The sequence below is a fragment of the Lepidothrix coronata genome, unplaced genomic scaffold (assembly GCF_001604755.1).
Source record: "Lepidothrix coronata isolate B3197 unplaced genomic scaffold, Lepidothrix_coronata-1.0 Scaffold151, whole genome shotgun sequence".
In the NCBI taxonomy this organism is placed as follows: domain Eukaryota; kingdom Metazoa; phylum Chordata; class Aves; order Passeriformes; family Pipridae; genus Lepidothrix; species Lepidothrix coronata.
Window position 1 is genome coordinate 903,620 of NW_016690331.1, and position 26,960 is coordinate 930,579.

Sequence of the window (26,960 nt, forward strand, 5' to 3'; positions counted from 1 at the left end):
CTCTGCATATTGGTCTCATGTGTCTTAGTGTGTTCCCTAAAAGAGCAAGGGTTACATTTCATGTGCCATATCCACACACATGAGTCTGTGTGTATCTATGCCTTTATATGCCTCTGTTTCCATGTTAACCTTGACCAGTTTCACCCATAAAGCCAGGCAGTAGGATGAATGATCCTACAAGCTTTATAAAAGGAGATGACTGGGAGAATCCCCAGGAGCACCATGGCTGAAGGAAAAGCTGCAGCATGAGCTCAGCCCTTAAAGACCCAGAGAGGATCCAAAGGGAAGTGACCTTATATGCAACCCAGTCAAAAAAAAGCTTTGGTTGGACTTTGCAACCAGCTGTGAGGGGGAAAGCCCTGGGCATAAGACTGCAGGAATGATTTGTTTAATCCTTACATAGTCACAATTCGGGGTTGTTTTGCTCTCTTTCAATACAGCTTTTAAGATTACGAGGCTCTGGTTCTGGATAGCAAAAAAACCCACAGATAAATCATAACAGAAAGTCATGGAGCCACATGATGGAAAACGTTCCTGCTTCCAGGGCACTTGACCAATGTCTGTGCACAGGCAGCTCCAGGCTCCCTTTCCCAATTCTCATGAGTTCACATAATCCTGTCGCGTGTGAGTTTCCAGTCTCGGAAGTGGATGTTTAAATGCAATAAAAAAATGTGCTGGATTTATTCCTCCTTTTTGCATTTTCATGAACAAACCCAATATTAATTGGAAGCATGCAACTTTGGGATATGGGTTTGTTTTCTTTTAATAATGAAAGGAAGCAAATGTCGGTGTGCAACAAACAGGAGATGAAAAACTGGGCAAGCTTAAATATTTAAATATATTCAAACTGTTGAATAACCAGAGGAAAAGGGAAAATAATGCTGCTTTGTGAAAACTTTGGCCAGTGGAGGATTTCAAATTTTCTAGTGTGTGTAAGTGCCCATCTCCTTGCTGTACTAAATGGGATTCCTGCATGGGATTAGGAAGTAGGATTACTCTGAGGTGTTTTAGAGGTGGTCAGAAGCTGTCTTATGCCTTTCTGAGCCAATGATAAAAAGCAAAATAATTCAGCAAGGCCTCAAAGATGTCCAGGTATTTCTGCTTCTGAGTAAAGCTTGCTAAGCTTTTGTAAACCCTGAGAATTTGTTGGAACTCTTTCCTCTGTGCCACTTTTACCTGTATGCCAATCGATTTTGAGTAAAAAATGCCAAACGAGGAGGGTGGTGGAAAGGCACTATTTTGTGGAGGAAAAGGCACCATCTCCCTGAGCGGAAACAGTTGGCAATAGATGACTACAAAGACAGGGTATGACTGTTCCCTGTGGAAATCCAGCAGCTGTGCTGGGCAGGAGCAGGTCACGACTGCTCCTGCTCCAGAATTGTGGCTGAGGGCTGTGTGCCTCAGGACACGGCTGGGCTTTTGGGGACAGTCCCAGCTGCAGCTGGGGGAAGGTGCTGACTGTGATTCACACACAGCTGGCCCTCCTCTGGGCAGATGGGATGGAGCAGAGGAGAAAATAATCTTATTAGGCTCATTGCTGGCACTGGGAATAGCAGGGCTTGGCCTGGTGCCCACAGCCTGACAATTCCACAAACACATCCATTGTATGGAGAGGCCTCGCTGGGTGGATCACGGAGGGATTGGACCCAGGAACTTATGGGCCCCAGCAGGGTCAGGCATCCAAAACTGTAAGGCTCCAATTCCCTTAGCACCAACATCCACCCTGGAGCAACCAGAGGGCCAGGAGCCCCTTGGGCAAGTAGGCATGAAGATATGGGGTGACCTCGTTTTGCCTTTATTTGCACAGGGGTCTAGTCTGGCAAGTATTTGTAGATGAGAAGAGTAGGACAAATGGCTCTTGTTTCAGAGACCAAATGCACCAGGAACAGCCACACAGGCAGTTTTTGGGTAGCCTGGCTAGAAGGGTGTACATGCTGTTGGGGAGTCTTCAAAGGCTCAGCACTGGGGAAAAAAGGATTTCCCATTGCAGCTGGGGAATAGCAAAGGAGATGCTCCACATGCTTGGAGATTTTCGGAAAGATCTGCTGATGATTTGGTGACCAGCAAACTGGAACATTTTTGCCCTGGGGTGCACAGGAAGCTGGGAGTCTTGATACTCATTATCTTGGAGGTGGAGGTCCTCATCACACCTTGGGGGTGCATCTTGGGCCTGGGGGATGTCCCCTTGCTTCTGGAGGATTAACAGGTGGTTCATGTTGCACAGTGTCAGGGAGGATTCTACTTTTCCTTAACAGACTTGTAGGGGGTCACAGAATCATAGAAATACTTGAGTTGGAAGGGACCTTAAAGATCATCTTGTTTCACCTCCCTCCCATGGGCAGGGACACCTTCCACCAGCCCAGGTGGCTCCAAGCCCCATCCAACCTGGTCTTGAACACTTCCAGGGATGGGGCAGCCACAGCCTTTCTGGGTAACCTGTGCCAGGGCCTCACTACCCTCGCAGGGAAGAATTTCTTCCTAATATCTAATCTAAATCTATTCACTTTGAGTTTAAAACCATTCCCACTGATCCTATCACTATCTGCCCAAGTAAAAAGTTGCTTTTCCTCTTTTTTTATGAGCCTCCTTTAATGCACTTTGTGCACACTGCACTTCTTGCCTGAGCAGTGGGGGAAACCTGTTGCTCCTGGGAGTTTTTGGGCAATTAAGCCAACATTTTAGCTAATGCCTGGCAGGATGGGGTGGTGTTGAAGGGATTTTTAATTCTTCTAGAGGACTGTGGGGGACATCTGCATTTCACTTAACTTTGTAAAGAGGTCCCCATTGCACCCAGAGCCTGGGCAGGGGAAATCCTCCTGTGCCTGGAAAGTTCGAGGCAGTGGAATTCCTGAGATAGGGGAGGGTGGAGGAGGCTTGTGTGGAAGGCATCCCCATCGCATTCACTGCTTGGGGAAAAGGATCCCCAGCGCACTTAGTGCTTGGGGAGGGGGTTACCCCGCTGCTTCTGGAGGACTGCAGGCAGTGAGGTTCTTCTTGCACCCAGTGCCTGACGGAGGGCGGAATCCCTCTTGCGCTCAGTGCAGGGGGAGAGGACGGTCCCCGTCGCTCCTGGAGGCTGTGAGGGTCGCCTTTCCCCGGGGGTGCCCCCCGCCGACTCCATCCCCGAGGCACCCTGGGCGGAGGGCGGGCTCGGCTCCCCCCTCTCTCCCTCCTTCCCTCCCTCTCTCCCTCCCTCCCTCCCTCCCGGGGGTTTGCCCTGGGACGCGCCGGCGGCGCCGGGCTTGGCTCCTGGACGGCGGGCAGGGGTCAAGGGCAGCAGCCGGGGGGGAGATGGCAGCGCCGGGGCAGCTCCGAGGCTCCGGCTGAGCCCCGGGGACACCCCCCAGCCCCCCATGGCCGGGCGGGCACCGCAGCGCAGCCTCCCGGCAGCGGCCGCCGCCGCGCTCCTGCTCCTGCCCGTAAGTGCCGAGCACGGGAGAGGGGCGGGTGGCAGGGGACAGGGGCAGGGATAGGGGACAGGGGCAGGGACAGGGCAAGGAGGGAGGGAAGGAGGGAGGGGGACGCCCCACGACCGCGGGGAACACACCGGGGCTGCCCCGGGCGCTCCGTCAGGGGACTGTCACTCGCTCCCCCCGCAGGTGCTGCTGTGCCAGGGCTCGGAGAGACCCAGGGCGGGCTCCCCGGCAGGAGCTGCCCGTCCCGGGTGCCCAGGGATCCGTCCCGCTGGCCATTCCCTGCTCCATCACAGGTGCGCTCGGAAAGGGGCGCAGGAACACCCTCTCTCTGCCCGTGGCTGCTCAGCTCTGGGTCCGCTCAGAGCCCCGGGGCTCAACCGTAGCCCTTCTTAGTGTCCCTTTCCCTGTGGAGCAGCAACCTCACTGTCCCCTTTCGTTGCCAGAAGTCCCAGCACAGGGACCCCGCTCCCTGCCCCAGAGGGGAGGGGTTTTCCCTACACCTCCCCGTTCCCTGGCTGGTGCCCGTCGTCCCCGACCTCTCGCCCTGGTGCCTCTCGCAGCATGTGCCCGAGCAGGGATCAGCAGCAGGGGTGGCGAAGGGCAGGGCTCAGCCCACGCATCCATCCAAGCGTTTGCTCCGAGTTTCTGTCGAGGGAAATGCACGGGAAGCTTTTCGGCGCGGTCCTTCTTCGTCAGGAGCATCCCCCTGGGTGATGCTGAGATGAGGTGGAGATAAGACTGGCCTGTGTCAGGCTGGACTTAAAACAGCTTTCCCAGCCCGCATTTTTAAGTCAAGCTGAGTGCTTTGGTGGCTTGTTTGTTTTGACCGATGGTTTCAAGTGTGTTAAGTCAGACTTGCAAAGCAAACGTGAGGGATTAAGCAGGAGGAACACTGATCCTATGCAGAATTTGTAAAGGCTGTTCCCACAGCATTAAAAATGTGACAGTGACTCTTCCGAACCAAAGTGTAATTGGCCTGTCTTTAGCATTTCCTTAGATAAAGAAAGAAAATCTGTTTTATTTCCTTAATTATCTTCAATTTTGTTTTGGTTTAGGTTTGGTTTTTTGGGGGTTTTTGTTTGTTTGTGCTTTTATTTGTTTTTCTCTACTCTAATTGACAAAGAAAAATAGAGAAAAGCCAGGCCAGGAAAGGCAACAGGCTTCAAAGAGAAGCAACAATTTAATCTGAAGAGCAACAATTTAATCTTAAAATCTTTGTGGTAGCTCTCTTAGAAGACAGAGAATACTTTCCAATGTGGGTTTTTTTCCAGTCAGAGATCAGTGCACATGGAATCACAGTGGCATGGGTCTACACACTTGTGTTTTCAATCCCAAACCATTTTTTCCTAAACTTTGTTTTGTAGTCCTTTTTCTCTTCTAGGCTGTGTTTTCCCTTATTGACTTACTTTGGTTCATAAAAATATCTCAATTTGCATTTAGAGAGGGGGTCTTGACAATGAGGTTGTCAAAAGTACTCAGGTACTGAGTACTTAGCCAGACTAATTCTTTCTCAATGAATCAAAAAAATGTTGTGTGCTTTCTCTGTGGATATAATCTGTGGACAGATTTCCAGTTCTGCTGCAACTTTGCATTTGAATTATTTCTCTATATTTTGGTTGTTATGTTGCTGCTTTAAAACAAAACTGCTACCTCAAAAGAAAGAAAAGAAAAAAAAAATTAATAATCAATATGTCAAGTTTCCCTAAAGTGTGGTTAGTCTGAGGGAAATGTGTGCTCTGAATATATTCCACTTGCTTTTATAAAGGAGCTTGTTTGGATGTGTGATACTTAGGGAATCTTAGGGATTCATGTGTACACCTGCCAGGGAAATAACCTGTTGGAATTTGATCTTCAGCCTCACCTACGGAACAGCTCCGGCTGCTCCAGCTGTAGCAAAAGCTTTTTCTGCTCTTCTGGGGAGTGTTTTCATCCGTGAATGGTGTTGGTAAATCTGTACCTCTGCTTTACAGCTGGATGAAACTTGGCACCAAGAAGCTTAAGAGCAATGTTTTGAAACTCTGGCTCAAATCCAAGGCTCTTAAGTTCTTGTTTAACTTGAAAACACTCGAAAGTGGACTCGAAGTCAACGACTTTATTCACATTTGGGGATTTGAGGAAAGGAATAGCTTCTTGTGGGAGCAGGCCCTTACCCAATTAAGGGAGTTTAAGTTTTCACAGCAGCCAAGCAATTGTGTTTTATGGGAACTGCAGCTTTGCAACGCCCACGAGATGAGGCAGTTTTCTAGCACAGAATTAGATCTGCCACATGAAAATGCTGGTGCAAATGAGCTGACAGATTTCACAGGGCTGGTCAGCAAAAAGGGTGAAGACTTACACTGAGATTTATGTTCTCTTAAAGAGTTTCTCTACATATGATACACTGGAAAAAAACATTTACTTTAATGTGGAAACCAACCAAACAAATCCTAAAGCAAATTAATCTTTTTGACATTTTGATATAAAGTCCTCACTAAGTTCACATAATTTGGAGAGAGGGATTATTCATCAAAACCAAGAGCAAAGCTCACTATAATTCATATGTTCTCCTGAAGTTGTTAAAACAGCCCGGGCAGTGTGAGTGTATCAGCCAGTGGTGACAAGTTAAATAATATTCCTGGTCTGAGACTGCCAAAATTCAGCCCTATTGTGAATTAATGCAGCATAAACATCTCACTCATCAGGAGAAACCTTTGCTGGGGTAGGACTTTGGCAGGGTTTAAATCTGTAACCATCTCATGGCAATTACTGGATGTTTGAGGGAGGTAGTTGTGTGCTGGTGTGTTGCTGACTGGTCCTTTTGCCGTGAAACACTTCAGTGACGATATTCAGAGCTGCCCTTAGCCAGCAAGAAAGGAGCTTTAGCTTTTGGTCATATAAGGCATCTGCTTACACATTATTATTCTGTCCAGAGCAGAGGAGAAATAATGATTAAGTCCTCTAAACTCTGTGACCTTCATATTCCAAATCAGAGCATGGCTGTACATGCCCCACTGAAGCCGGTGGAGGAAGAAGGAGGTGCAGGAAGAAGAAATCAGGTTCAGACTTTTTAGTGTCAGCATCCTAAGTTCTAACTCCACTGGTACATTCAGATTTGCAGGACAGCTCTCCAGCCTTCAGGCCAAGTGCCAGAGGGTGGTTTGTGCCCATGAGATTAAGCTCCTTCAGCTTTTAAAACAGGGAGATTTTGTGCAAACTGCCCACTGAGATGGTCCATGGTGCAGCCTAACTCCCAGATCATTCCCAGGAACTGCTGGAGATACCACTATGATTTCTCGGGGCACAAATGTGGCCAGGAACCATTCTAAAAATTTAACAGTATAAATGATTAAGTACTTAAAACAGACCTTTGCACTGCTTGATTCATTAGCTTAGATGGAGTGTAGCTGCACTGCCATCCCTCACACTCTCCATGAGTACCTGAGGGAGGTATTTGCCTCTCAGGCAAACTCTTCATTGCTTTGGATTTGGCAATTAGCTTTCTTTGTGTCAGGGATTACTGTGGGATCCTGCTGGTGATGTGCTGATCTGAGAGATTCATCACGAGAAGAACAGGGTAGTGGATAACACAAACTTTTTTAGGAAGCGTTTTGGTGTTTTCTGTTTTATTTTAATTTTAACCTATATATTAGTAAAGCAAATATTTTAAAAATACTGTATTAGAACAAACATTTACACATTTATAGATTCTTTTAATGGTTCTGCAGATTTTATTTTTGGGGAGAGGGGGAGGTGAGGAAATGTGGGTGGTAACAACAGGCTGCACACACTGCTGAATCTGTTCCTTTTTAGTTTATCTCACTTTCAGGTTTGCAGCACTGCAAACCCAAAAAGGAGACTTAGGGGGAAAGCTGATTTACTTTAGATTAAAAATTTATCCAGTAAATGACATTTCTGCAGGAATTTCTTATTCTACACCGTGTCTATAAATTGAAACAGATACATCAGATCTTCATCACATCCACGTCTTTATTTCTTTTAATCCACACCAGTTTTAATCCCAAATGTAGTCTGCTCTCCCTTAAAGTGCAAACATGAATTGTTGGATGTAAAGCTGGAGCTGTCCAGCGAGCCACTGGCACCTCTACCTTTCTCCTGTAGATTCAGAATAACATGTGTCACAGCACTGCATAAACATTGTCTTTGCTTCCTTATCTATTCATAACAACTAAACACTTCCTGATGGTTTGCTTTATCAAACTATTTCTTTATACAGAATAACTTTACTGCTAATCGTTTTTTAAAATCTTAATTGCTCTGAAAATAGCTGTAATTGATTTAAGCTGGCAAGTGTTGGGTAAAGAGCTTTATGTGTTTTAATTCTCTTCCCTGAGGAGCTGAATAAATTTGGTTGTGGCCATTTTTACAAAAGAAGACAAATGGAAACTACTCATTGAGCATCGTGATCAGCCAGCAAACAGCAGTGTCCTTCAGAGGAATGTCTGCTTGAATTTCATCAGACGTGTCCAAATACATGAAAATTTCATTTCCAGTTTCTGTTGCCAGAGTGTGGGGAAATTTGTTAGATGCTTCCTGCAATGCTCTTTGACATGTAACATGTCAAAGCTGTTGGAAGTACTGCCAAGTTCTCTGGGTCTGGGATCATCTGGGTTGGCTCTCCCAGGAACATGTTCTGCTGGATCCTGACAAAGGCTGGTCCATTTGGGAAGGGCTGTGGGAGGGGCAGAGGAGAAATGGATTCCAACATCCTGTCCTGACCTCTGGCTCACGAGTCCCTCACTGCTGGACAAGGAAGCCCAGGTTGGGAGTCAGTCCCACTGCCGGAAATGTGCTGCTCCTGCCTGTACACGTCGTGTTCCCCAGCCTGACAGCTCCATTGTGGAGCTCCATGGGTGGAGAACTTGGGAAGGGTCCTTCTCCTGGAATGATCAATGACACGGCCTGTGTTTGTACAGGCGTACACGGCGTGTTTTTGCTGAATAAGAGAGAAAATCCATTTGGTAATTCAAGAGCTCAAAGGTACTTCTTCAGCAGAGCTGCAGGAAAATGAAACTAATTAAAGCCCTATAAACTTTTGCATAATCCTGGCTGAGTAACCGTCCACCCTGGGCTGTGTGTGCCGGGAAAGTAAATAGTGAGCAATGCAGATGAAGATCAAAATACATTAGCTGTCCTCGCTGCAATGCTAAACCCTTGCCCTGGTAATAGTAGCTGAAGTGCCAGAGGACGGGAAAGGAGCCAGTCTGAGGGCTGTGGGATGATCTCTCTTGCTGTTCCCCAGGTTCCTGGGATGCAGGACGCCTGTTGAGCGCTGCCGTAGTTTTGGGAGTGCTGTCCTCTAGCAGAGGTGGCTTTTCCATTGAAAAGGAAGGAGGAAAGAAGGCAAAAGTGAAGGAAAGGAAGTGTGCCTGATGTGTGGGAGCAGGTTGGCCGTGGGGCTGCCAGCCAGGCTTTGCTGGTGGCTTAGCCAGGCCGGGACTAAAGTATCGATTCCCTTTGAGTGGCAGTAGCAAACTCCCCCAGCCCAGACAGAGCTTGGGTTTCAGGAGGCCCTGCCAGCAGAGACAGCACCAGGGGCTGCACTTTGCAGTGTGGCCATCACAGCTGTCACCTTGCTGCTTTCCCTGTTCCAGCCCCTGGACTACTTAAAAGAGTGCTCTGCTCCCGCTCTTCCCTTGTTTTGGGGGTGAAGGCATCCAGGGATCTGCCCGCTCCTCCTGTTATCAACTGAGTCTTTCAGAGCAGAGAGGAAGGCCAGGGTTATCCCTCTGGCTGAGGAGAACGATGTCCCAGAGCACAGGAAAGAATTTTGACCTCGTGTGCTCCTCGTCAGAAGCAGCGAGGAATTTTCCTCATCCTGTCTCAAGTCCTCCCTGCTGTGACATCAGCTATTTAGTCCATCTTGAACTTGAGACACCTTCCAAGGTGTAAGAAACCCTTATTTTATCAGAACAAGTGTCTTTGCGAATATTTTGAAGCCTTGTCAGACTTCCAGTATTTCTTTCAGACAGAGTAAAAGAAAATTCTATCTTTAAATACAAAAATAATTTAAAAATGTATTTTCATATTATTTGGCATAATATTTTAATTATTGTTATGTGAACAGAGTCCAAAATATTAGAAACATGAGTGAAAAAACCCTCAAAGCCTCAAGATTGCTGATTATTGTTCAAGATACAGCCTGTAAGCTGGTAATTACTGCATTGCCAAAACAAAAGGTTTGGGGAGTAATTGTTATCTATGATACTTTTTACCATAGGGACTATAGATTCTAGAACCAAGGAATGGAAAAACAATTTGTGCAGGGCTAATTGCAAAACCACATCATGCTCACCCAGTTCAGTTGTGAAAATCTGCAAAGATGGAGCTTTCACAACATCTCTGAACCTTTTTTCCAATGCTCAGTCGTTGTCATGGTGCATATTTTTTCCCTTTATGTTTTCTGAGATTTTCCCTCACTTCAACTTGTGAATGATGCCTGTCTTGTCTTTCTGCTGTCAGCTCCTGACAGGAGTCTGACTCCTCTGTAATTCCTCTTCAGGAGGAAGAAGATCTTCTCTTGTTCCAGTCTTGGAGTTAAATTTCCCTGTGATATGCGTTTTTCAAATCTCTAAAGGTAGGCTCCAGCCCAAGAGGTAAAAATTGAAGGAAAAAGGAATGGATGGAGAGAAAGAGAATTAAAAATGAGCCGGTGAGGTGACACTGAACTACCACGAAATTTTGGGTTAAAGGAACATTTTATGGAGGATACAGAGGAACAGTTTTCAACATTCCACGGAAAGTTGAGCAGAGTTCAGTAGCTGATTAAAGCCTAAAGCACGTGAGATGGATTTTTACCTTTTTCAGGCAGGAGCATACTGGGAGAGACCTGAAAAACAAAGATTATGAGCTCACATTTGTTGAGCTAGAAGTGGAAGAGCCTGTGAAGGGAGGCCTTGAAGTGTAGTGACAGTGTGATGACAATGGATCCTTGCAGAGGCTATTCAGGTAGATAAGAGGTAGCTGAGGTATTGACATTCATTTGGGCAAATATGACTTTTAAACTTGAGTTTAAACTATGGATTCCCTGTGTGTTTTGTCTCCAGTGCATAAGTTATCTCATCCTAAAGGATGTGTTTAAAGCAGAAGCAATGGATTGTTCCTTGATAGTGTTTCCTTCTTCCATTGGGTATGAGGGAACCTAAAGCAATGCCTTCTGAAATGTGTGGGTGAGGTGAATCACGTTTGAGCTGCTGAGAGGATTCAGAATAATGGGAATTGGGTGGAAAGAGTAGGGAAGATTTAGTCATGGGTTTGGTGTGAAGATCTAAGAAAAGGGAAGACATTAATTCAGGAGTGCTGGCTCTCCTTCCAGTTTCTGGATATGATATTCACAGACGTGGTGGATGAATAAAAAAAACTCTTCAGGGATGTGAGATTGAAGCGTCTTTCCACTAAGCAATATTATTTTGAAGAGAGCTGTACCCTGCAATTCAAGTGCTGTTTTGCTCCTTTTTTACACATCTCATGTGGTTTTGAAAGGGCAGGAGACTTGGTTGGACAAGTCCAGCCCATGGGTGGCCTTAAACAATTTTGCTTTATGTCTCATGACTCAGAAGATCCCTTGGCACGTGCCTGGCTTCAGTGCATGAAGAACCTTCCCTCTACACCCTTATTCAGCAGAGCATGTGGGCAGATGCTTAATGAAGGCAGATCTCCAAGTTTCAAAGACAACAGTGAAGTTCAGTGGTGGGATCAGTGTAGCAGATGCTTGAGGGATTTTTTTTTTAATTTATTTTTGAATAAGGATTAATTTAATTTCACGCTTAGAACTGAGCATGTGTTCAGTTGCTTTATTGAACTGGGGTCCTAATTCCCATTCCATGCAGACTTATAGTCTCTTTTTCCAGACTTCCTGGAAGAGCTGCAGAATACATCTGGCCTCTAAGATCATAGAGCAGTGTCTCCTGGAGCGTTTGGGGTTCTGTAGCTGGTATCACTATTTTATATATCTGCTTGGATTAATTTAGAGGTGAGTAATGACAGGGAGTTGAAAGAGCTGAAGGATGACTTGAAAAGGAGACTGTTTTTCTTGAGCTATTCCCAGAGTCTTTCCTTTTACTGTAAGCTTAGCTGTCTCAGGCTTCAGGTTGCAGGTTCCTGTGAAAACTTGTAATTAGACTTTCTATCATAAATGGAAATTATTTTCTGGTGAAGCAGAACCAAACAATTGTATGCTGGCAAATGCTGCTGCACGAGAAGTTTTAAATGACTGACTTGAGAAAAGCCAAAAACACCTTTTGGTTCTTCAAGAAGCCAAGTATTTTGACCACTCTGGGCCTCTTGTCACTGTCATTGAACAAGCATCTCTTTTATATACACCTCGTGTATGAAACAACCACACACCAGTGAATATAAATCCATCCTGGCAACAGTAAAGATGAATTCCCCCTCCTCTCCTGTGCTAATCTCTTTTTTTCTCCTGAAGTAGCATTTTTCACTCTCCCTGGTGGTGCATATTCCTTCAGGTGATTAATAGTCAGCAAATATTCCAGCTCTCCTCATTCCCTCCCTTGTGTTGCCATCCCTTAGAGGGAAAGAGCTGCTCAGATGAACATTGGCATTTGCTATAAGTGTATTCCATGGAATACCTGGTGTTTTTTCCCTGGGCATCTGTTTTCATACACAGTACTGGTGATGGCAGGAACCCCTGTAGAAGTTGCCAAGTGCCCACCTGTCCTGGAAATTCCTCAGCTGTATTCAAATGGAGTTTGGGTTTTGTCATGGAAGGGTGGGATTCACTTTGCTTTTGCTGCATTGAGCTCTTTCACTAATTACATTTTCCTTGTGAAGTTAAATGCACGTGTCTCCCTGAAATGAGCTTCTGTGGGCACAAACTAACAATATTTATGCTGAATTGGACCTCTGCCCTGAGAACATCCTTCCCAAACATTGAGGTGAGCACAGGATCTCATTGTGGGGATGGTGCCTTTGGAGAGCTTAACTTGATAAGGTTACCTTTGAGCCAGGAGTGTCTCTCAGATGAATTTATTTGCATTGTCTAATTGAAGAACTAAAAATTAAATGCAGGTATTATCTATTAAAATGAAAAACTAAAATACAGGTAGTATTTATTTAATTGAAGATCTAAAAATTAAGTAAAAGGTAGTATTTATTTAAGCAGTGCTGCTTCAGAGAGATGAAGGATAGGAATAAACAGGCTCCAGACACGATCTGTGCCATTACCAGAGGTGTCTGCTCAGAAAGGGAAGTGTTTTGACTTTATAAAGAGCACAGGTGAATAGTTTAGACTGAAACTTTGCTCCTGTATGGCCTTACAGGCATGAGATGGGTCCTTCTCTTGTCAGGTGTGGACTGAGCACATGTTTTGTAGCTGAGAACTACAAAATTGTTTGATGATGGAAGGTCACTTCGCCTTGCTCAGTAAAAGACAGGAGCAGTGCTCCAGATAAGATGGGGATGTGTTCCTGTCTCCTGTAGCCATCACCTCTGAGAATGTTTTTACCTCTCCTTTTTCATGGAGTGTCTGAAGGAAATTTAGGAAAGATTCATCCAAGTGACTCTGTCCTTCTAGGGGGTGAGACCCAGCAAATGAAGTCAGTGCAGGAAATTTCAGCTTAAAGGTTTAAAATACAGCAGATGAATTGCATCTGAAAAAATCCTGCTTCTCCTCCTGAATTGCAGAGGAAATCCTGGGTGATCAGCTCAGCTGTTGCCCTCTCTGTTTTGAAGTCTGAGCTATTTAATACAAATCCCACTGCTTTTCTGTGAGTGGCTTTCTGGTGAGATGCTGCTGTAGTTTCATGGGATGGATTTCTCTGGGACCTTATAAATACTGGAAACATTTTTTTTTTTTTTTGAAAGGGAGAGTTTTTGCTCTATTACTTTGAGGCTGTCTCAGATGTCAACACCTCTGCTTTTGCTCAGCAGGCCACCAGCAGATGTTTCACAGGGAGGCCTAACAACTGGCTTTTATTAGGCAACTGGAATATGTTATCTGGGAATTCTTGTGTGAGAATGGGAAAGTGGAGCACGTGCATCTGTCCATGTTTGGCAGCACTCACTGCCTCTGAGCTTACCTCTGTCTTGGCAAGGAATGTTCCACGTGTCATCCTTTTCCACCTGAGTTCTTCCCTTCAGCTTTCAGTCATCCCAACTTCATCCACTTTGCTGCTACTTATTGTTAGATATTTAAACTTACAAGATCCTCCATTGTGTGTCTGTGGCAGCCCCATGCCTGTATTGACACTTTTTTGGATCCTGTCTGTAGCACTGGGGCTTTATTTTATATTATTGCAGTCATTTCTTACACATTTGAGAGAATAAAACAACCTCTCCCACGCAGGTGAACTTTACAACAGCAGTGTTCATTTGCTTTTATATGTCTAAATTACAACGTAGTGGAACTCAATAATGTTTCAAATCAGGACTCTCTGATAAATCTTTTAAAAATTAAATTACAAGTCCCCTGTAATCTGCATGGAATAACCACAAATTCTGGTAGGAACTGTGAGGAGGCAGCATTAGGATGGGTTAGATATTTGTCTTTGCCCAGAGCTCTCTGTACAGATCCACTGTAACCTCTTACATACATAATGTTTCATATGCGTTTTTAGGACTCTGTGTTAGTGAGAGTACTTGTGTAATAAAGAACTAATTCTGCATAAATAGATGTTTGCAAGATTGGAGCCCTTCATTTGATGGAGGAGTACACGCTGTTAGTGTCCTGTTACTTCTAACAACATACCATAGCAAGATGTTACTCTCCCTTAACGTGTTTGCTGTTTTCATCTGCCCTTCCCTCCTCTAGAGATGATTTTGGGTTCCTCTGATTGTGTCTCGTAGTTTCATACTCTCTGACAGAGATAGCTGTCTTAGAAGAAATGCTGTTTCAGTAAAGCAATTATTTTAGTATTTCAAAATAGATGCACAACAACAGGCCCAATTATTTATTTTTGCAGTCCTACATTAGTGAAATGTTTCTCTTTTTTTTTTTCCTGTTCTTTATTATTTTAAGAAGGATTTTTACTCTTTTGGGGCTTGTCTGCTTTAAATACATTTTTTTTAAAAAAGGTTCCACACGCAGCAAGGGTGTTCACCGTGGTTAGAGGGGAGAAAATGAAACCAAAAGTAACATAATACCTGGAAGGCGCTTTTCCCTCCAGCCAAATTAACCTAAGCTGACCCTAAAGTGAATGTGACATTTAACCTTTCTTGTTCCTCCTCCCCATGCTGTGCCTGTGCCTGACCTCTGTCTGTTCTTTCCCATCATCTCAGGGAGGGGACAGCTGGACATGCAGCGTATTTACAGTACATGGAGATGTCTCGAGTTTCTTCTTTGAAGTGAGACAGTGCTTTGGCCTGTGAGGTGGCAGAGGGGTGGAGGGTTGGAGGGGAGGAGATGCCTCTGCTGTGTCAGCTCACTTGTCTGGGTCTGACATGAGACATGACCACTACAGAGTTTGCTTACTGGCAGGCTGGGCTGGAGCTCTGTGCTTTTAGGATGGAATCTGCCCTGGATGCAGAGCAGCCTTTCTCTATCTCCTTGACCCAACCATGAGTGGTCAGTACCCTGGGAGGCTGTACTATGGGAAGTGGGATTTGACTCTCCCTGAAGGAGAAACAGCAGCTTCATGGTGTTTATACGAAAAGAATGAAGTCTGAGAAAGGCTTTTTGCTTGCATTTCAGGGCTTCCTATTTTGTAAAATGACAGCGAAGTGAGAAATAGGTAGAAATGGCATCGTACAGAGAACAGTTGTTCTTTAGGGACCAACACTGCTGATGGATTCTGTTTTCGTGACCCCCCCTTCCTGTTAAGTGACAAGGAATTCAGCAGCATGAAAGGGGTTCTGCAATCACTTAACACATCTCAGAGCACTGAAATGTAACATCAGCATTGAAGGAGCAGGGTCGTTTTCTGAGTAAAAGCCACCTGTATTGTGTTGGAGTCATTGCACCTAAACAGAAAGCAAAGGCATTTTATGTGTGTTACCACAGCTTTATATCCCCTGTGAAATAGTCAGGAAGGTTGTGTTTCGTATTCTGAAAATGAAAGTTTCTGTCACTGATGTCTCACTCCTGAATTTTCTCGCCACATTTAGTTCTGCCTTTCCTAAAGGGCTTTTCAAGAGCTGCTTTTCCTCCAAACAGGTTCCCAACTCAGCTCTGTGTTGGGATGTACAGTTCTGGGGGCTTCTCTCCTCTGTCTGCTCTGGGCACTTCAGTAATTTAATTTTGAGAGTGAAAATTACAATATACCCCTTGATTTCCACTCTACTTCTGTATTTCCTAAAATTTACTTGGGGATGTACTATTGTCCTGTACTGAACCTGCAGCTTGCTTGAAGTGCCCATGTTGACATTGCTGTTCTTTCTCACTAGCATTTGCCCTCAGTAGTGGGCTCAGCACTGAATTCTGAGGGTCAGAAACTCATGTCTATTTTCCTGTCTCAAAAGAACCAAAAATCACCTTATAGGGATGCCTATTTGTCCTATTTATTCTATGCAACCACTTTCCTCAAGCCCTCTGAATTGCCCTCTTCCAGTTGCTTTATCTCTTGAATATGGAAGGATCTTTAGCACCCATGTAACCACTGAAAAAAATTCTACACGTGATCTTTGATGGGAAGTGATTCACCTTCACTATTTTAGGCATCCACTTTTAGGTGAGACAAAAATTGGACCCTGAGCTTTGTTAATGGCATTGAGCAGGTCCCACAAGAAGAGGTCCAGAAGAGGTGGTTCGTTTGTAGATGCCAACATCTAGTCAGATAAATTCCATGTGATGGCCTGGAGCTAAGCAAGTGTAACCACAAACCTTCTCTGTCATGATGGGATGTCTGTACCTGAATCAATTCGTAATGGGAGCTGCTAGGAAAGTGCTGGGATTTACTCATGAATGAGAAAAATCTGTTCTCTGCTTCTTATTTACGGTTTGGTTTATTTCTCTCTCTTCATCCAGATAGTTCTCCACTGTGAGTCTTCTGTGAACCTGCCCTTATCTGTTCTGCTGGAAAAGTACTGTGAGGCTTTGTCAGCCCGCACCAATGTCACAGGTATTTATTTCTCCATTTCTTGTTGGCTTCTTGTTACTGCAGGATCTGTTTTCAAAGTGTCCTTGCTCCAGGAACGTCTTTTCCTGCTGAGATAAACATAGTGCCTCCAGTCTTGGGTTTTCGTTGGCAACAATGAACAGTGGTGTGACACGGAAAGAAAACTTGGAATTTTACACAATGACAGCCCTTTCTCCTAATTTAATCTGTTGAATTAGCTATGCTTGCTGACTGATATGATAGTTGAAGGTTAGAACAGTTGAACTGTCTGCATCCAGACCAGTTTCTGAAAGCAGGGCAAAGCACTCAACTCTTGGCTGAAGTACACCAAAATACACATCTCATACAGCAGAAAAATGATGCTGTAAGAGATGTGAAACTGGACCCAGCTTGGCTTCGGAAGTGGGAGGAACGCACTCAGAACCACTCCTCTGCAGCCTGACTAGAGGGGCTGTGCAGCAGTGAGTGATACTACTGGGGGAGAAGTTGTCAAGTTGTTTCTTTCTTTCCCCTTCGCTTCTCTTTCCCCCTGGTAAATCTTCATGGAGGGAAGAGTTTAAAAATAATCTAGGTATTATCACTCAGTCAGTTCTCCAGCCCCGAGAAAGGACAGAGGAAGTGAGGCTCAGGGAAGAAAAAATCTTTCTGTGTAACATACCAAATCAATAGTGTTTTACTCTGACTGTATCAATTCCTTAAGGACAATAAACTGATCTAAACAAGCTGATCAGACTCAAGTCTGACAGTTGTGCTTAACTGCTTCTTGATTTACATATAAATGAGTGTGTTGACCTGCCTTATGAATCTGGTCCAAGCTCTGCAACTTGTGCCATTGAGTTCCAGGGAGCAAATCTGCCTCATGAAACATATTTATTTATATAAATTTTAATGACCATTCTGTAGATGGAAACAAAGGGGAAATAGATGAGTTTCTGTGTTTGAACCTTTCTTTCAGGTGTTCTTTTCCTTTTGAATGTTTTTGTAAATATTGCTATAAAACTTGCCACTTATTCATAATGTATTTTCCTTGTGCAGAGCTTCTATTGCAGGAAAAACAAATTCCTCCTCAGGCTGTCTTAGAAGTCAGCAAACAATTTATTTCTCAGCTGTTGACAAAAAATAATTTTCTGGGTTGTTTAAACGATGTATAAACACAGGACATCTTTTCAGGCAGAGTGTGGTTACAAGAACAGCATTTTAATAGGAAAGGGAAAGAGAGAAGCCACAGAAGCCTCTCTTCTATTCCACTGTCACTGTAAAGTGTCAGTGATCAGAGGTAAAGCATCGCTCTGAAATTAATGAAACTCAATTTTTATATAGAGACAATCCAATTTTTATATGGAGACAGTCCATATGGAGACAGTGCAGCTTTTCTAGAACATACCTTCCCATGGTACTTCAAAATCCTGTGATCTGTACTCTGCTTTGAGAATGGGGTTATGTGTATAATATATACATATTGTAAAACCCAGTGGTTAGACCCCAGATTCAGGCATAAGCACGAGGTGAACTTTGGGACAAACTAGAGACAAAAGTTCATTTTTCTGCTTAGCACAGGTAATTGTTCTTCTCTCAGCGTGGTGGACCATCAACAGGAACATGGCTCTTCTATCCAGCACATGTTCTCTTTGTGTTCCATGACACCTGGATCTTCAAAGCAGTCTGGACTGTTCAACTGTGAGACATCCCATCAAAAATGGAGCTCTGCCACACAGTGATCTCCTCTCTATAGTCAGTCAAGTTCTAGTTGCTACAGTTAAAGTCCAAAGTGTGATTTCATCCCAAACGGGCACCTAAGGTGGAGCAGAAACCAAATGCTTTTTCTTTAATGGGATCTGAGGATAACGAGCTCCCGTGACTGAGTCTGCTTTAATCTTTTGGTGCCCAAAATGAGGTGAGCTGTGTGCATCCTTCATTCTGAGCCCTCACAACGACAGGGATGTGTCACGTTGGAACACTGGTGTGTGAACGTTGCTCCATTCAGCAGCGGGGATGGATGGAACCAGACCACAGAGCCTGCAGTGCCTGAGTCTTTTCTCTGGCTCGTGTTCCTTAACAGAGTGCAGATATCATATTTTAGAAGTGGGGGGAAAAAAAAATCAAGTAAAGAAACCCAAGGAGAGCCATATTGAACAGTCTTTATTTAGCTGGGAGAACAGTAAACATTAAATTTTGTAAGCGGTTATTTTCCCTGTTTCTTTTCCAGAAGATGCTGTTAATTAGTCCAATATGTTAATTTCCTCCCCTTATAATTACTAAATTCACCCCCCAAATATGTTCACTCTAACTATCCCAAACAGATGGCATAAAATGCTTTTGAGAATTTAATGCATGTGTAATTTCACTGAATTGCTGAGTGAATGACATTGTAAATTCAGCCTGAAATGATTTAAACCAAGAAATACTTTTTTCAGAGTTGAAAGGCAAGATAACTCACTCTCTCTTTTGGGCATTGTTTCCTTGAAAATCCCTGGATGAAACCTTCATGATTGCTTGGGTTCAGATTTTGAGCTTGATGGAGTTGTCAACGAGTGGCTTAGATTGTTAAAGGATCACCATCAAAGCTATTAACAAAAGTATGTTGGTTATGAATTTGTAAAGTGAGATTTAACGAAGTTCAATGTCAAGATTCACTGTATTACTACATGGATGGAACATACAAAGGAAAATAAAGTTAGAATCGAGACAAAATTATTTACACAGAGATCAAAAATGCAAAAAAGTAAGGAGGACCCTTCTGTTGAATCATAAGGTTCAGAATAGACCCCACCTTGCTTGTTAAACTCCTGATAGAACTTGGGTGCAGCTAGGTCCCATCTTAGACTTGATCAGTGGTTTATATCCTAAGGATTACACATATAACTAATTAGGATCACCTAAAGAACCACCATCCAACATATCAGCAAAAGGTGGTCTTAATATGATGCTGTAAAAGTAGCAATTCAGCACAGATGGAATTTTTACACGGCTTCCGAAGGAGCAGCAGCCTGAGGTTTATTCACAGTTTTAAGGTGGATCAGGAGATTTTAGCAGCACTTAATCATTGACTAATTTAACATTTACAAAGGAGTTTACTACAAATGCAGTAGTCAACTATGGATCCAAGGTGGCAACATTCAGACTATGCTTGGTGTAGGGTACCTAAATTTCCATCCTGGGCACAATCTGGGTCACTAATTACTGGAATTTTGAAAATTCTGGTAACGGTACCGTTCCAGTTGGGCTATAATTCAGGAAAGGAATGTTCCATGGCTGTCAGGGACTGATAGAATATTCCTGATGGCATTCCACACCTTACCTGGTCAGTACTGCTCCCACTTTAGCCATGCAAGAGTGCCTGGGATGGTCAAGGGACACTTCACCACCCAACTCGTTACACAAAGGCCAAGGCCAACCAGGAATTCCTGAGAAAGTAGAGCAATCCAGAGTAGGGCTGGGGGAAAGGGGAAGTGCACCATCCCAGATGGGAATGCATGTTTGTATTTGTGGAGAAAAATTTAATTTAATTATTACTTTGCTTTCATATATGAGAGGAATTGGTTGAAATGACAGGATTTTTTTACAGGTGCTTCAGCTGAAAGTGTTTCTCATGTTGCAAGCTCTGATCTGGCTTGGCTGGAATTACAGGAATAGCCAGGATGACTGGATGATTCTGATTTTATATATCTATATGAGAAAGGCAATGAGTTATAGATTGAATTTTTATGGGAACGTAGGGGACATGGGTCCGCAGTTCACACTGATATCCTATGTGGTTTTTCATTATTTCCTTCACATCCTTTGACTTTCCCATCTTATACGTTTCCACTAAAAACTACAACTCTTGGATTACTTCTAATCCTACTTAATTTTGATCTCCATGGGAATCTTTTGATCCCATTTTTGGTACATTGGCACATTTGACCACACAGTCTTTAAGACATTGTCGAAAGAGAATTCATCTGAAAGCAGGAATTCTGTCCAAAAAATAAACCAGTATGTGGATGGCCAGCGCTACTATGCTGACTGTGTCAGTATAAGAATTACATTCTCTGTTTTTCTTCTCTTTCTTACCCTTTAGCCATGTAATTTGAAGCTTGTAATTTGCATTTATGATGTTTAAGCCTATTCAGACAATACAGTAAAGGAGAGACAGCAGATTAGGTGTTGTGCATTTCATTTCAAGAAGTCCTGGGATACACTGGGAAAGGAAAAGGGGTTTGTTCCCCCTGGTGACTGGATCCTCCCGATGCGGGGGTTGGTTCCTTGCCCTCGTTCTGGTCCCTTTGCAGTGCAGTGAAAGGCTGTTGTCTGACAGAAATGGTGTAAACCTCCTGACTCTGAGTGTGCAGGACTCCACCTGCACAAATTCTGGCCTATACTACTCCTGTGCTGTTTTCTCTGGGGAAACTCTCGTTTAAGGAACACATTGGTGGATGTGGGGGGAATGCTGGCTGGAGCTCCCTACACTGCTCCTGCAGCTGCCTGTGGGACATCATCCCATCCACACCACCCAGTCACTGCTCACAGGCGCAAAGATAACCTTGGGCATCAGCATTTGCATGACCAGCACTCAAGCTGGACACCAGCAATCTTCATAGTGCTTCCTATTTTCAGATGTTGCAATAGCACTATTTAAATAGAGGTGATGATGTTGGTTTACTTCCCACTGCCCCAAATGACATTCCAGGCAGTCTAGCACTGCTTGCTCGTGCTTCCCAAAATAAAGCTGACAGTGTTGTGTGTTGTTGGACAATTTGTATTACTGCCACTGGTCCTTAGAATTTAAAAGCTTGCATTTTTTTCAAGTCTGGGGCAGTTCCAAACTGAGGATATCGAAAATCTCTCATCTATTAGGAAACTATGTAGACAGTCCAACAAGTTCTGTGAGCCACTAGAGAGGATTATTTAGAAAAATAGAATAATTTAGGTTGGAAAAGACTCATCTAATCCAATCATTAATATAACAATACCAAGTCCATTACCAGACCATGTCCCTAAGCACCTCATCTACTTCGTACATTTGGTGCACAAACAAATTATTTATGATGGTTTTGGGGTTTGAGGTTTTTTTTAGTAAATGGTTTATGGATGTGATATATGAACACATATATGGATGTGATATCTAAAGGCTCCCACATTTATTCCAGGTGTCCAGAGGCTGACAAGTTATTCCAAAATTTACAGCAACAGCAGACTAAGCTGTGCAAATGAGGCTGTAAAGTGCTCAGCATGAAACATGTTTCAGTAAGAAGTGGATCCAGTGTCTTGGCCCCATGAAAAAGTGCTTTTGCAGAACCTCAGTAAACTACCAAAGGAAATAATCTGCCCTTGGATTTTACATTATACAGGAAGGTAAAGGCCCTCTGAACATCTTCATCAAAACAGCCTCTCAGTGGCATCAGCTCTGAACTGATGAACACCTGCAGCACATCTGTCTGAAGTCACTGGGATGTTGGGGCTGTGGGTCTGAGGGAGGACTAGAGAACAGGGTTGCTGATGGTAGGAAGTCAGGGCAGATCCCACTGTCCTGTTAAGACTCTGGAAGCATTTGCAGTGACCAACCTCATGGCATTGCCGTGGTGCTTCCCTGCTGCCAGCCTGGGCTGCTGTGAAGAGTAAGGAAAGGGAAAAGCGGACAGAGGAAAACTTGAGAGGAATGCAGATAAGAAAGGCAGGGATCATGAACAAAAACAAGGTATGGTGGGAACACACCACTGAGGGTTTTTTCCTATTTCAGGAGAGTGGCACCTCAGTCCCGGATCTGTCACTTCTACGTTATTTGTTCTCAGCACACTCTCAGTAGTGACTGCTACAATGCCCCATTTCATCAAATACACTTGAATCTTTAAATTTGTAGAGTTGGTACAATAAATACCATTTGCTGAACGTGGTTTCTAAATTAGATACCATTTTTTTGGTACACTTGATAGATAAAAATATGCTCTGTAGAACGTCTCATTTTGTCAAGTTCTGCTGAACAGATGGAGCGCCTTTTCTGTTCACACAGAATCACGTCAGTGTATCTGGTCCTAACTGAAAACACCTCCTGTCCTTTAAATCAACATTTCTCTCTGGGTTTGTGGGTTGATGAGCCCTTCGAGCAGTGAAATAACACTGTGGCCAATTTGGAGAGTAAACCCACAGGAGTGATACTACAAGCTGCACTGTTCTGAAGGATGGGTGGTTCGAGAGGATGTGGAACTTATATAGTGCTGGGAGATAACTGTTGTTAGGAAATGGGAGAGGCTGGTTAGAGTAGGCAATTCTTTTGTTGTTGTATTTGATTTCAAAAAAATGCCCAAGAACTTATGATCCCATGACTGAGTTGACTCTCCAGATTAGGAATGAGTTTCTAGATGTGCTCTGGTTGACATGCAGTAGTTGTCTTGCCTTTGTCTCCCTGCTTTTGACAAAAGGGATGTTTCCATGCTGCTCTTGGAGGAGTGTCCCTGAGCCACACTCACAGCCAGATTCACCCTATAAAACAGACCAAGCTGAGGCTGGGCTCCACCCATTTCTTCGTGAAGCTAAAATCTGTGTGGTTTAGTCCCCTGTGTATAAAATTATATCTACCTTATTTCACTAGCGACTACTGAAAGCAAAAAAAAAGAGGGTGACCTTCCACTATCTGTTATTAGCATGTTGCAACATATGCTCAAAGCTTTTTGAGCATCCAGCAGTTGGTCTGAGGAAGGGAAAGTGGTGGGATGCTTCATATTTAGAGATGCTGTCTTGGCTTACTCTGGACTAGAGTGTGAATGTGAAAGATGGATCAGAGGTTCAGGGTGCATAAATCACCTGTTGTAACGTTGGAGCTGGCAGCTCGTTCCTCCTTGTTTAACTCTGGGCTGCATCACTTAGTTGAACTTTCCTGAATAAAGTGTAGAGAACTAATTTGCCTTTGCCCCCAACCATGAGATGAGTACATCTTATTGTATAGTCATAACATCACAGAGCCATTTAGGTTGGAAAAGACCTTTAAGATTACTGAGTCCAGCCCTTAACCCAGCCCTGCCAAGGCCGCCACTAAACCATGTTTCTAAGAGTCACATCTTTGAAATACCTCCTGGGTGGTGACTCAGCCATTTCCCTGGGCAGCCCGACCACTCTTCCAATGAATAGATTTTCCCTAATATCCAATCTAAACTTCCCCTGGTGCAACTTGAGGCCATTTCCCCTTGTCCTATCACCTGTTACCGGGGGGCAGAGCTCAACCTTCACCTGGCTCCAACCTCTTGTCAGGGAGTTGCAGAGAGCGAGAAGGTCCCCCCTGAGCCTCCTTTTCTCCAGGCTAAACACCCCCAGCTCCCTCAGCTGCTCCTCATGAGACTTGTGCTCCAGACCCTTCCCCAGCTCTGGCCCCTTCTCTGGCCCCTCAATGTCTGTCTTGGACTGAGGGGCCAAAACTGAACACAGGTTTTGAGGTGCCTCAGCAGCACCAAGTACAGAGAGATGGTCACTGCCCTGGTGCTGTGGCCACACTATTCCTGACACAGGCCAGGATGCCACTGGCCCTCTTGGCCACCTGGGCACACCTGGGCTCATGTTTAGCCATAGACCAGCACCCCCAGATCTCTGTCCACTGGGCAGCTTTCCAGCCACAGTTCTCCAAGCCTTTAGCCTTGCAAGGGATTGTTGTCCCATGTATGAAAAAATAGCCAAGCACTAAAGCTTGTCAAAATGTAAAGTAACCTGTAAAGCTCCAGCTCGGTATTGTTCAGCTTTCTTATTCCATTACACAATAAGAACTGTGACCTTTTTTTTTGGCTCTCTGGGTATTCATCTTACTCATTAAACTGTCAGAGGGTGGAAACTGGCTATATAAGAAAGAGCTAATGGAAAATGTTAACATGGTTTATGTAAGCCACTCTGGCCCGAACTGTTCAACATTTCACCCTCTGCATTATCTTTGCTTGTAGCAACGACTCATTCCCTTCGTGATGTTACTTGTGTGCGTAAACTGTCAGAAAAAAGGATTGCTCATGGCTGCAAATATTCCAAGTACACACACCGGCAGCTGAGAGAGCGACACAAGTGAGAAACAGGTTCCTAAAGGTGTAAATGCTGTGGGGTGTCTCAGCTCCATTAATGTCCTATGGGAGTCTGATTTCGAGGCTCTGTCTTCATCCTCCCGAATCTCCACCTTGTGCAGGTGTCCACGGTGCATTAAGGCCAGGCACTCAGCAGCTGATCTCTTGGCTGCTGTCACTGTTAAATAAAGGATGGTTTAACATGTCAGAGAAAAACCTTATCTTGTTCAGGAAATCCTAAACACCTTAAACTTCCCTAAACATCCACTGCTGGAGGCTGGAAGATGTAGTAGGTAGACCTTCAGGCAGAACCACTAGGGCTGTTCTGGTATTTTTAAACAAGCCCAATTTTTTTTTTTAATTGGATATAGACTGGCCTAAGGCCCATTCAGCTGCAAATGCCTACTTTGCAATAACTACAGTTTCAGGAAATTAATCATACTCCTAAGAACCGTCTCTTTCCTTGAAAGTATCCCTGAGGTAATTTAGCAGCATGTGGAAAACTATTGCTTTCTGCCTTCTGTGTAAATAAAGGGGAAGGAGTTAATACCAGAAGGGAGATGTAGTTTCAATTTTGTTGTTAATCTGCTCAAGGAGACTGTTGGCGAGTTCATCCCTGTGAACGTGGGTGTGAAATCTTTAGATGAATCCTCAACGTGTAGCCACACTTGAGTGGTCTTTGAAATCTGAATTAGTGAGCTAAACCCAGGATTTCTGGTGAAGATGGGTGACTTCTTATCTATTTGTTGTGAGTAAACATGTGTTAAATATACACATGTATATGTATAAATAAAAACATATATGCATCAATATATACATATAAATATAATTAATAGTAATAGCTGATTATTTTAAGAATGAAAAGTCTCATTACGCTGAATTTGTCCTTCCAGTAGCCACTGAGTGAACTTTGAAACCTTTGAGTTCTAGGATTTAGGAGTATCATCAGTATTTTTTGCTGTCTTCTCTCCAGAAAAATGTATCTGTTCTCTCATTTGAGTTAATTTAACACTTCGCATAGATCTGCATTTTCTTCAAGGGTAAATAAACTCAATTTATGCAGTTATCTATGCAGGATTCTCACCAATTCCCCTGTTACTCCTAGAGGTTTTAAAAGTCTTGAGTTTCAGAGGAGGGAAATGCTCTTTTAATGCCACAGTTGCCACATAAAATGCTTGTCATTTCTGCTTGGGAGAGTTCCCAATTCACTCAGACCAGGCTGGTGTTCTCTCACATTGTTTTTTACGGATTACTCTTCTTCTTTTCCTTAATTTTTTATGAAGCCTTCTCAGATCCAAATGTAGAATTCTTATTGGCAGAAAAAATACGGTTTTCTAGGTTTCTATAAAGTAGCTGGTTATGCTACAGATCTCTGAGATAAGTGATACAGAAATTCACCCAGTATATATACTTTTTAAAAAAGCAATTATTTTTTATAAGAGGGCAACGAAAATCAATATGTTATATGCTATATATGTTATTAAATTTTTGGCTACCATTTGGCTACTATTTCCCTAACCTGGAGGGTAAGATTTTATGGCCATTTTCAACAGGGACACAAAGAGCTCGGGGGCATCAGTGGAAACACGCACAGTAAAAATGATTATGCCTTCTATTTTTGTATTATAATTGTTAGAGTTTCATCAACATCCACAGGAAAAGAAATAAGTGTGTCCATTTGATTTGGGAAAGCACACATTTGAGAAAAAATTGTTCGCAGCATTACACAGTACCTCTTACTTTGTTTTTCTGCAGTCCTGTGGTCCACAGATGAAACGAGCAAAGAATACTTGATTTTTAATCTGCATTGCAGACTTCAGAGCACTTTGTACCTCTTTATCTCATTCCAGGTGGCCTGACTGTTGTGGATTATTTTACTTTAAGTCCACAATTTTCAGTTACTTTTTGTTTCCAGTGTTTAAAACAAAAACAGAAACAAAAACAAAAAAAACAAACAGGAATCTTTTGTTCTGCTTAACTTCCCATCGTTTAAAATTTAAAAAAATGAGTAGCAAAAGCATTCTTACAGAATCCATGGAAGTTGGAGGGTGGGTATTTTTATCTCTGTTTTATATATGGCGAAAAGTGAAATGATTTACTAAGAATTCAAAGCCTGTCACCAGAGGAATATTAGACCTTGAGGCGCTCTCACTCTGCAGCCCTGCCTGCAGTACTTGGTTGGCACTAAAATCAGAGCAATTAAAAGTAAGCAGTGACATTTTTGCACTGCAAAACTTTTAAATATTCCATGGTAGCCTTGCAAGCCCACACACAACCTGAGAACTTCCTAATTGATTGATGTAACTGCTCTTGCTTTTAGCTGGAGCTCTTATGTGTTGATGATTTCACTTGATCTCCTTCAGAAATGTTGAAGGCCCAAAGGTGAAACTCATCACTATAAATCCATGATAAAATAATGGATTCAATTTGAATTTTGGTGGCTCGTGTGAAGTTCCGGGGAATAGAAGTAATGATTTTGGAGAAGGCAGTGCTGAGGTGTTCACAATGAATAATTCAGTGAC

At 43.6% G+C, this 26,960-nt stretch overlaps 1 protein-coding gene across 1 annotated transcript in view; it reads left to right on the forward strand.

The window, feature by feature from the left end:
* Positions 1-12,231: 12,231 nt before the first annotated feature.
* The window catches only part of CRHR2 (corticotropin releasing hormone receptor 2), a 130,402-nt gene continuing 115,673 nt past the window's right edge, over positions 12,232-26,960 (forward strand). Inside the window, exons 1-2 of the mRNA XM_017828682.1 lie at positions 12,232-12,310; positions 16,336-16,429. Of these exons, the coding sequence (XP_017684171.1) occupies positions 12,263-12,310; positions 16,336-16,429 (142 nt within the window). The 5' untranslated portion in view covers positions 12,232-12,262. The remainder of the gene's footprint in view (positions 12,311-16,335; positions 16,430-26,960) is intronic.